The following is an 11,450-nucleotide window of genomic DNA, read 5'->3' as shown; positions in this document are numbered from 1 at the left end:
ACCCAGCAGGACGTATGCGGCGGTTACCTCGGGGGCCGCTCCTACAGTTCGTGCCGCTCCTGCTGGGCCGGCGCCTTTCCGCCTCATTACGAGGAAGCATGGGGTGAAGAGCTACGCCCACCCCAACATGACCATTGAGGCCTGCGTAAAGGCCATGGCCGAGGTTGTCGGCCCCTCGGCCATCGTCGCGGCCTCAAAAATGTACGGGAGGGCGGTGTTCTTCCTGAGGTCCGAGCGGGCGGTGTCCCTGGCCCTTAGTAAGGGGCTCACGGTTGGCGGGACCTTTCTGCCGGTGGACCCGCTGGAGGCCACCGCGCAGCGAGTCATTTTATCCAACGTCCCGCCTTTCCTGTCGGACGAGCTCCTCCTCCCCCACCTACGTCAACTGGGGGAGGTGAGGTCGGGGGTAACGCCGCTGCCGCTCGGACTCAGGGAGAACAGCCTCCGGCATGTTTACTCCTTCCGTCGCCAGGCATTCGTCAAGCTGGCACGGGAGGAGGTTACGGAGGGGGGCTTTAACGCCCTCCACGAGGGGACCCCTTACCGCGTCTTTTGGACGGCAGAGGGTGGGCGGTGCCATGCCTGTAAGGAGGTGGGGCACCTGAAGAGGAACTGCCCTGCCTCTCAGGCCGCCAAAACAGCTACGGCGGCCGGGGCTGGCGCCGCCACCGCTCCTCCCCCCAACTCCGCCCCCGCGTCGGGACAGTCAACTGCGCGGGTGGAGGTTGGCGTCGAGGCCTCCGCCAGGGGGGAGGAGGGGAACCCTCGCCAGAAGAAAGCGCGGAGAAAGAGGAAGAATTTAGAGGCTGGTCCCCGGGACAGAGAAGATCTGAGTCAGCCCGAGGCCGTGACCGCGGCCAGTCAACATCTCGCGGTCGCGACAGAGCCCGGGCTGGCGGGTGATCAGGAGGGAGCGGAGGCGGGGGTCCCAGCAGACATGGAGTTCCCCCTCCCTCCGCGACCCCCCGGGAAGAAAAAGAGGCGCCACTCCCCGGAAGCGAACGGGCTCCCTGCTAAGGGACGGCCCCCCGTGGAAGGGGAGTCGGTGCCGGTCGCGGATCCTGCGGCCCCGCCCGTGACATCCGAACAGCGGCGGGGGTCATCCACCTCTCGGGGGGAGGAGATCGTGCCCGTGCCTCCCGGGGGGGATGGAGAGACCCCGCCGATAGGGGGGGTCGCGGCTCCGCATTTACCCAACACTACCCTGTTCACCGGGTCGGGCGTCCTGGGTGTCGGGGTGGGCGAGGCCGTTGCGGCCGAATTCGTCTGCCCCCGGCTCGACCTCTCCCAGGACCTGCTCGACCTGGTGGTGGGTTTTAATCAAAATATCTCGCCGGCCGGGTCGGTCGGTGGCGACGTGGGTGGGGAGACCCCCTCCTCTCAGTCTCTGGGCTCGGAGCCGGGGGAGGTGGGAGAACTTGAGTACACGTTCTCCCCGGTTTCCCCGGGTTCCCCTTATATCCGGGTGCCGGTTTTTCACCGCTCGGAGGCTGGGGAGGGTCCCCGCCCGGCGCCGCCCTCTGACCCGGACCCCCCGGTGGAGCCCGGGGAGGACTCCTCTGCCGACGATCCTGGGGGTGGGATCGTTGCGGAGGCGGGGCCGGCCGGCGCGGCCGTCTCGTTCTCCGCGCTTTGTGCGGGGAGTGGGTCGGCCGCGAGCGACGATGACCCGGAGGAGGACGGGGACTCGGTGGTGGGCACTGGGGAGGATTTGGAGTTCGCCGCCAGTGAGGTGGTGGACGCCCTCGTGCCCTGCACCGAGTCTCCCCTCATCCCCGTTGAGGAACTCCGGGATTTTGTGTTCGTTTGGAGCCGTCGTCGCGATGGCGTCCGGCTGGCCCTCGACCGTTGGTCAGAGCCGGCGCTGTTAATCCGCTCGGTCCTGGCCGCCGTCGCGTCCGTGGCCGCGGAAGGGGACGGCGGCGGGGTCGGGCTGTGTCGGCTCAGATCCCTCCTCACCGGGCTCTTGAGGGAGTGGCGGTCGACTAGCGGCCCCGCTCCCTCCGCGCGTTAGGTTTAAGTAGGTTGCGCTGTGCTCTTGCCATGGATATAACCATAGCCAGCCTCAACATCAACGGCGGCAGAGACGCCCGCCGTAGATTTGACAAGTTCTCGGTCCTGCGGGACGGGAAGTATGCGGTGTGCTTTCTGCAGGAAACCCACACCGTTCCGGGAGACGAGGCCACGTGGATCCTGGAATGGGGAGGGGGGGTCTACTTGAGTCACCTCGCCAGCGTTTCGAGCGGGGTGGCCATCTTGTTGGCCCCGACTTTTCAGCCGGAGATCTTGGGGGTCAAGGAGCCGGTGCCGGGCCGCTTGCTCCACGTAGCCCTTCGCCACGGGGACGTGCCGCTTCACCTGGTGAACGTGTACGCCCCCTGGTCCGGAGCCGAGCAAGTGAGCTTCTTTGAAGAAGTGTCTACTTACCTGAACTCCGTCGACGCCGGCGAGTGCATTATCCTCGGGGGGGATTTTAACCGTACCCTCGAGGCGAGGGACCGCTCCGGTCCCGCGGATCGCCGGTCGGCGACGGGGAAGTTGAGGGACCTGGTCGGGTCCTTCGACTTGGTGGACGTCTGGCGGAATCTCCATCCCGACTCCGGCCAGTTCACCTTTGTGAGGGCCGGAGGGGGGAGCACCAGAATCGACCGCCTGTACGTTTCGCGGGCGTACGCCTCCTGCGTCCCGTCGGCCTCCATCCGGCCGGTGTCGTGCTCGGACCACCACCTGGTGTGGATGGAGCTCGCTCTGCTCCGTGCCCGGTCGGGGTCCGCGTACTGGCACTTTAACAACCGGCTGCTGGAGGACGCGCGGTTCCGGGACTCGTTCCGTCTGTTCTGGAGCGACTGGAGAGGGAAGCGGGGAGGCTTCTCCTCCTTGAGGCTATGGTGGGACGTGGGCAAGGCTCACGTCCGCCTCTTCTGTCAAGAGTACGCGAGGGGGTCGACTAAGAGGCGGGAGTCCGAGGTCAGGCGGTTGGAGCAGGAGGTGCTTGGCCTGGAGTCCCGTCTCGGTCAGGCCGCCGAGGATCCGGCCCTGCGGCAGGTGTACGAGGAGAGGAAGGACGCTCTGAGGGACCTGCAACTGGTCGGGTCCCGAGGAGCGTACGTGAGGTCGCGGCTCCAGCTCCTGCGGGACCTGGACCGCGGCTCTCCCTTCTTCTACTCGCTGGAAAAGCGGCGGGGGGCTCGTAAGCAGCTCCTTACGCTGCTGGCCGACGACGGGTCCCTCGTCTCGGACCCGGAGGGAGTCAGGGCCCGGGCTCGATCTTTCTACGAGGCTCTGTTCTCTCCGGATCCGTCCAGCGAGGAGGCGCGCAGAGTTTTGTGGGAGGACTTGCCGAAGGTCGGCCCGGAGGACGCCGAGCGTCTGGACGCTCCGCTCAGTTTGGCGGAGCTGACGGGCGCCCTCCACCAGCTCTCTAGGGGCAAATCCCCGGGGCTGGATGGGCTGACCGTGGAGTTCCTCAGGGCCTTCTGGGACGTCCTGGGGGGCGACTACGCGCGGGTCCTGGGGGAATGTCTGGCGACCGGGGAGATGCCCCTTTCGTGGCGCAGGGCGGTCGTGGTCCTGCTGCCTAAGAAGGGGGATCTCCGCAACCTTAAAAACTGGCGCCCGGTCTCCCTCCTCAGCACGGATTATAAGGTCTTCGCCAGGGCGATGTCTGCTCGCCTCGGCACCGTGCTGGACCACATGATCCACCCCGACCAGTCCTACACGGTCCCGGGCCGGACGATCCACGATAACATCCACCTGGTCCGGGACCTGATCCACCATTCCCAGAGGGCTGGTCTGTCGGTCGCCTTCCTTTCCTTGGATCAGGAGAAGGCGATCGACAGGGTGGATCACGAGTATCTATTCGGGACTCTGCGCGCTTTCGGATTCGGGTCGCATTTCGTCGCCCGGATCCGACTTCTGTACGCCGCCGCGGAGTGTCTGATTAAGGTTAACGGATCCTTGACGGCGCCCCTTCGCTTCGGGAGAGGAGTGCGTCAGGGGTGCCCCATGTCCGGCCAATTATACACCGTCTGCGTGGAGCCTTTCCTGCACCTCTTGCGAAAGAGGCTGTCGGGACTGGCTCTGCTCGAGCCGGGCGTGGAGGTCGTCCTTTCGGCTTACGCCGACGACGTGCTCCTCATGGTCACCGATCCCCTTGACTTGCGGAGAATGCGCGAGTGCCAAGAGGTCTACTCTGCCGCGTCCTCCGCAAGAATCAACTGGGAGAAATGTTCCGGACTCCTGGTGGGTCAGTGGCGGGTGGACTCCATGCCGGAGGAGCTCAGGGCTTTCGCCTGGAGTACCACGCACCTCCGGTACCTGGGAGTCTACCTCGGCCCTGCCGAGGAAGCCTGGCCGGCGAACTGGGTAGAGCTGGAGGCCAAAGTCACCGCTCGCCTGGCGCGCTGGACAGGACTGCTCCGAGTGTTATCCTACAGGGGTCGAGTGCTGGTCATAAACCAGCTGGTGGCCGCCATGTTGTGGTACCGGTTGGTTCCTTTGACCCCCCCCCCTGATTTTGTCGCCAAGATTCAGAGGAAGTTCGTCGACTTCTTCTGGGCCAAAGGGATGCACTGGGTCGCTGCCGCGGTCCTGAGTCTCCCGCTTAGGGAGGGCGGTCAGGGGCTGGTGTGCGTCCGCACCCAGGTGGCAACTTTCCGCCTTCGGATGCTGCAGCGATACCTGTACGCGGAGCGTCCTCTTAGATGGCGTGCGCTGGCGACGTATTTTTTCCGCCAGCTGCACGGCCTGAACTACGACACGCAGCTCCTGTTCGTCTCGCTGCTGGGCGGCCGCACGTCTTTGCAGGAGCTGCCTGTCTTTTACCAGGATCTGCTCAGGGTCTGGAACATGGTCGCCTCCGGTCGGAGCTCTCGCCCGTCAGGGGTAGCGGCCGTCCTGCAGGAGCCGCTGCTCGGGAATCCGTTCCTCCGCGATGTCGGCTTCAGCCGCTCGTGGCTGACGGAGCGGAGGGCTGTGGCCGGTCGGGTAACCAGAGTCGGGGACGTCCTGGATGGCGGAGGGTCGGGTTGGCTCGAGCCGTGGGCGCTCGCCGCTCGCATGTCCTCGTGGCGTGCCGGGGACGCGGCCGCCGCCATCCAGGCGTTGAAATCGGCGCTCGGCCCTGACTCCACTCGGGGTGTGGAGGCGGCTCAGGCGTGCGGAGCCATCCCGTCCGACCTGACCCCCGTTCGGACGGAGTTCCTCCTCGGCGCCAAACCCCGGAACCTCCCTCGGAGGGCCGCGCCTCACAACTTGAGCCGTCTCTCGGAAATTCCCTCCGTGCCGTTTCACACCGCGCGGAGGGATTTCCTGTACGGGCTGCTCCTGCACACCATCCACTTCCTCGCCCTCGTCTCTCGCCCGGACACGCCCTGGCGTACCATCCTGCCGTCCGGCGGAGACGGGGGTCCCCAGTGGGAGGCTCTCTATACGGGGGTCCTCCCGTGTTACTTTGGGGATCTGGGGTGGAGGGTGTTGCACGGAGCAGTCCCGTGCAACAGGCGTTTACGCCATTTTACGGACACCCAGGCCGCTTGCATTTTCTGCGGCCTGGAGGAGTCCGTTTTTCATTTGTACACTGGGTGTGCGAGACTGCAGCCCCTGTTTGATTATTTGAAGGGGCTGCTCCTCAAGTTCTGGCTGCACTTCAGTCCCACGCTCCTGATCTTTGGCCGCCCGGTGAGGAGGGGGGCGGGCAGGTCGGTGGACGTTCTCGTGGGCCTGCTCCTGGGCCTGTCCAAGGTGGCCATCCACAGGTCTAGAATGATCGTGGTCCGTGAGGGCGGTCGCTCGGCCTGTCTGCCTCTCTTCCGCGGAATGCTCCGCGCCCGGGTGGCCCTGGAGATGGAGCACGCGGTGTCTGCCGGTACGCTCGAGGCTTTCCGCGACCGGTGGGCAACCGCAGGGGCTGGAGTGTATCCTGGACGAGGAGAATAAAATTTTAATTTGAACACTTGGTTTTGGTTTGTTTGGTTTTAGTATTTAAGCACACCCCACACCCCCTTCTTATAAAAGGGGGGCCTAACAAAATAAAAAAGAAGAAAAAAGGAAAAAAATATAAATCTGAAAGTGAAAAAAAAATGAAAAAAAACAATCTGAAAGTTTCTTTGTTTCAATCTCTTGGAATCATAACTTTGAATTATTTGATAATAATTTGATATTTTCACTGAAGTGGCTTTTCATAATCTGGTCAAGTTTATTACTTGTTAGTGATTGTGATGTTGAGACAATATTCAAAGCAATCAAGTTGTCTTGAGTGAATTTGCAAACCATCCATTGGTCAGAGAAATGGAAATTCCATCCCATGGATGGTGTGAATCGTCCCCAGTTCTAATATAGAGAATGGGTGTGTCTGAGGATTGGCAGCATGGGGGCATCAACTGGGCAAAGCATTGTGGGATGCATCATTTTTAGTTTTGATTCTCATGAAATGTTGTTTGGTAAAATTCAGGATATTCAGCGAGAATGAGAGGGAGTGAAGATTACTGAATGCAATGTCACCCACACAAACATCTCCATTTGTGTCAGCTGTGGCTCAGTGGCAGCACTCTCACCTCAGAGTCAGAAGGTTGTGGGTTCAAGTCATCATCTCGAGACTTGAGCACATAATCTAGGCTGACTAAGGGAGTGCTGTACTGTCGGAGGTGCCGTCTTTTGGATGTGATATTAAATCGAGGCCTCATCTGCTCTCTCAGGTGGACGTAAAATATCCCACAGCACTATTTCGAGGAAGAGCAGCGGAGTTCTCCCCAATATCTGGACCAATATTTATCCCTCAACTAACATCACTAAAACAGATTATCAGGTCAATATTTCATTGCTGTTTTTGGGTCCTTGCTGGAGGCAAATTGACTGCCGCATTTCTTACCTTACAACAGGGACCACACCTCAAAGGTGCGAACTATGCAGCAGTCAAAGCTACCAGATAATCCACACTGACTCGTAAAATTATGGCTCAACAACGTATGAAATGTGGTGACATTGATATCCCGAAAGTGCCTTTAGAGATCATAATATCCAACTATTACAGCACAGAAAGAAGCCATTCAGCCCATTGTGCCTATGCTGCCTCTTTGAAAGAGCTATCCAATTAGTCCCACTCCCCTGCTCTTTCCCCCTTCAAGTATTTATCCAATTTCCTTTTGAAAGTTATTAAATCTGCTTCCACCACCCGATGAGGCAATGCATTCCAGATCAGAACACTGAAAAAAGTTTCGTGTCACTTCTGGTTCTTTTACCAATCACCTTAAATCTGTGTTTGCTGGTTACTAACCGGTCTGCTACTGGAATCAGTTTCCCCTTATTTACTCCATCAATATAAAGATATTAACATGGACTGACTGAAGACGGCAATTCTATCACACCCAGTGCAAGTCACAAGTTCCTAAACTTCACTTGGAAACACTGGATAATTACAGCTACAGCATCAACATTTGAATCCATTCATAGGGGTGAAGGAGATGAAGGGAGAACCCATAGGATTTGGAAATTGTAAACAATTTTACAACACCAAGTTATAGTCCAGCAATTTTATTTTAAATTCACAAGCTTTCGGAGATTTTCTCCTTCCTCAGGCAAATGAGGAAGGAGAAAATCTCCGAAAGCTTGTGAATTTAAAATAAAATTGCTGGACTATAACTTGGTGTTGTAAAATTGTTTACAATTGTCAACCCCAGTCCATCACCGGCATCTCCACATCAGGATTTGGAAAGGTTGATTACAATTTGGTATGGAACACACAATAGGACTAGAGGCAAATCGACACATTTATGGAGGAGCTGATTGTATTGTGTTTATGAATTGATGGCATTGGGATGTGGAGTTTCAGGCAAAATATCTATTTAACTTGGTTTAAATGAAATGGTGATACAGTAGAATTTAGAATTGTAATCTAGTATTAACTGCACAATGGGATAAATACAAATTGATAGATTTATGGATGAGCTGCTTATATTGGGTTTATGAATTGATGGAACAGTAGTGGTATGGAAGAGTTTAGGAGCCTTATCTATTTAACTTAATGGTTCAAGTTAGTTGTTTAGTGCATTTACTACGTCTCCCAGAAGGAAGATTTTGTTTGCTGGAGTTTAGTTCGAGATATTTTTTCTGTACCATACCCAATTTATTATTCATGGGGGAGATTAACAGGGGGTTGGGGGGCAGAAGATGAAAATGAAGGGAAATAGACAAACAGGGAACCTGCACTCCCCCATATGAGACCTATTTGACTCCAAACAAACAGTTTATTAGGAGTAATAGTGAGTGATTTCATAAGCTACCCCAACTACCTACTGAGGACTGTCGCATCTTTGAAAAAAAAGCATCTGGATTGTTCTTCCCCGGGCAGATACTATTCTTAAAAAAATTGCCTATTGGACTGAAATTACTAGTTCACTTTCCTTGTGTTTTATTGGAACAAAATGTTACAGCAGCTGATTTTGCATCATTAATGAGTTAAACAGTTGATAATATGCAGTACTAATAGGAACAGTAACTCATTACTGTATTGTTCTTTGCATTGAAATCAGCAGTAATCATTTTACTGCATAAATACAATTTACACTCAAGGCAGACACATTGGCCCTCAACACCCAAGTCACTACATTGATATGACCCCAGAAGAAAAAATGTCATAGGGCAGAATCTCACCCGAAAGCCAATACATAGCCCAATGTAATTTGTTACAACAGCTGAATTATGTTAATCTGAAAAATAAGCAATCACTCAATTTACAAGGAGCCAAAACCCAGTCTTCTGTAACAGTTTATTTCCAGTTACTATTACATTTCACATCAAGAGCCCAGGTCTCACAGCTCTTAGTACAAAGTCACCATTGCTACAGGATAGGGGTTCTTCAGACTATAAACAGGAGTACTGAACAATAAGCTTTATCCCTGCAGTCAGTTCAATCACTCTCCCCCAGGGTGAGCTTGTCAAACAGGTACACTCCCATGCCATTCTCAGGGGCTCCCAGTCTATTCAGGTTGGTGATGTGATCTCCAAGCTTCTTGATCATCTTCACTTGTTCATCCAAGTAGTGGGTCTCCAGGAAGTCACACAACTGGAAGAAAAGATGGAAAATAGTTATGTCCAGCAAGAGATGGAGGAAGATCTGAGCTTCTCCAAGGGTTTGGATTTTAATCTTCTTGGTCTGGAGGATAGTCAAGTGGTGCACTTTAGATTGATGCATTTTATACAGTAACTTTGCTCTATTAAGTGCTTAGATCCTGGGATCAGATACATTTACTTCTAATGCAGACAGTAGGGCAATCTCCCTTTCCTGTCTCCCCTCCCCAATAAAATTTGAGCATGACACCAACAAAGCTATTGGGTATGAAGATCGTTTGAATAGGCTCAAGGACAGTAAATTTCCACCACCTCGAACTTATCCAAAGGCCCACATTAAAAACTTACATGAGGGTCTGTCCTCTCAGTGGAGAGTTTGTGCAGATCCAGCAGACTCTGGTTCACATTCTTCTCCATCTGCAGAGCTCTCTGCATCGCCTGCAGACCATTGCTCCACTCATCCTGCTCTGGCTTCTGAAAAGGGAATCAGGTCTCAGCCAGTTCACTTAATGGATTAAACAAAATACACAAGAAAGTACTGAAGGAAAATAGGGGTGAAAAGCAATCAGATGTCCATGTTGCCATGAACCAATTGTCCCAAGAATATAGAATTACACCACCACAACCACGAGTCAAATAGTATAAATGTCTTTAAGGAGAAGTACTGAGGGAGACAGTAATAGATGGATGTGATGATAGGGCAAGATGAAGGTGGGAGGCAGCTCATGTGGAGCATAAACACCAGCATAGACCAATTGGGCTAAATGTCCGGATTCTGTGCTGGACATTCCATGTAATTATGTGCATTAGAACAAATTGCTTTAGAAATATTTAAAATTGTCCATTTAAGGGGAGCCATTCAGAAGGCCACTCCATTAAATCTAACCTTGATATCCTCCAAGATGACTCGGCCCCCACGCTGATTCTGGAATTTCAGCAGTTTCTCAGCGTGCTCCCATTCCTCATGCGACTGCTCCTTGAACTCAGCAAAGTGACGCAGGGCAACATCATCCCGGTCAAAGTAATAGGACTGGTGAGATCAAAAGTATTTGGGTATCAAAATCATCATCATGGGTATTGTACATAAAGCCAACCTCAATATTTTGCTTTCTGTCAAGGGTTCAAGTCTCACTGAGCTTGTAGGCAGATGGTTCTGAAAACTAGCACAGGCTGACTTGCTTCACTAACCTGGTAGTGAAATAATCTCACTCCTAGCAATAGGGAAGCTGGCCAATGGAAAATTACCAATTCAGCTTTGAACATGCTCAACACAATATTTCACTTTAATCTTCACACCCAAGACTGAATTATATGTCTAGAAATTAGTGAAGGAACATAAAAGCTTACATCCTTTTCATGACTGAAATTTGAAACAAACCCCTTTCTACAACTACCACAAACAGCATTAACTTAGCACCTTCAACACTAAACATCAAGGCATTTCAGAGGAGAAACAGATACCAAGCAGTAAGAGTTGCATGACTAGAAACTGTTAGCATTTGAATGCTTTGAGAGACAGACAGAGGTAGGAAGGCAAAGGGATTAACAGTTACACTGAGTAGGACCAAAATGGCTGAAGGCCCTACCACCAATAGAGCAAAGGCAGAGAGAGAAGACAGACAGGGACAAGCTGGTACTTAAAAAGTGAAGGTTCAGAGCATAGAAACAGAAGTGGGACATACAGCCATTTGAGCCAACTCAATGATTTAATTAGAACATGGATCTGTACATCAACTCATCCTTCAATACCCTGACCCAACAAAAGATTTCAGTCTTGAAAGCACCAATTAATCCCCAACATCCACAGACTTTCAAGGGAGAGAGTTCTAGATTTCCAGTACCTTTGAGGGGAAAAGTGCTTCCTCACTTACCTCCTAAATGGACTAGCTCTAATTTAAGATTATGACCCCCACCATTGCAAGGAGAATGTGGGGAAAGACTGTGGAGAGATGTAGAATAGAGGGTAAGAAATATGAATCCCAGGCATTGAATGCAGAGTGTATTGCAAAACACAACTTCAATAGAAAGCTCAGACACCAGGAAAGTGAACAATTGAGATTTAAGATATAGAATGTGGTGCAACTACTGCAAGGAAGAGGGAGACATTTTGATAATGACTGTACAATAAATCACATTATATTACAGCTTTAAAAAGACACTCACCATCCATCAATTGGGGGGAGGGGGTGCAGATTAGAGAAAAGGCAATAGATGAGTTGGAGAAAACAGAATTTTGTAATGTCACATTAGAATCTCCAATGTGAAGGGGTCAAAGAAACAAAACTCACCATAGAAAGATAAACATAGGAGGAATAGAGCTCCATATTGATCTGCTTGTTGACACCATCCTCACACTCCTTGTGATAGTTCTGACACACTTGGGA

General features: G+C 53.3%; 1 protein-coding gene across 1 annotated transcript; it reads right to left on the bottom strand.

Annotated features, from left to right (window-relative positions):
* Positions 1-8,551: 8,551 nt before the first annotated feature.
* LOC137302022 (ferritin heavy chain-like) lies at positions 8,552-11,450 on the bottom strand. The gene is made up of 4 exons (XM_067971728.1): positions 11,355-11,450; positions 9,953-10,096; positions 9,415-9,540; positions 8,552-9,061 (listed from the first exon to the last, which is right to left on the bottom strand). The coding sequence occupies exons 1-4, from the start codon at positions 11,388-11,390 to the stop codon at positions 8,906-8,908; spliced, it is 462 nt and encodes a 153-aa protein (XP_067827829.1). The 5' UTR covers positions 11,391-11,450; the 3' UTR covers positions 8,552-8,905.

This window comes from Heptranchias perlo, chromosome 35 (genome assembly GCF_035084215.1).
Source record: "Heptranchias perlo isolate sHepPer1 chromosome 35, sHepPer1.hap1, whole genome shotgun sequence".
In the NCBI taxonomy this organism is placed as follows: domain Eukaryota; kingdom Metazoa; phylum Chordata; class Chondrichthyes; order Hexanchiformes; family Hexanchidae; genus Heptranchias; species Heptranchias perlo.
Note: the sequence above shows the minus strand (reverse complement) of the source record. Positions and strands in the feature narration are given on the sequence as shown.

Excerpts from the sequence above, each read along its gene's own strand:
- LOC137302022 (XM_067971728.1), bottom strand. The coding sequence starts at position 11,390 with ATGGAGCTCTATTCCTCCTATGTTTATCTTTCTATG. Across the intron at positions 9,541-9,952 it reads TCATCTTGGAGGATATCAAG|AAGCCAGAGCAGGATGAGTG; the intron begins GTTAGATTTAAT and ends TTCCCTTTTCAG. Across the intron at positions 9,062-9,414 it reads CTGAGAGGACAGACCCTCAT|TTGTGTGACTTCCTGGAGAC; the intron begins GTAAGTTTTTAA and ends CTTTTCTTCCAG.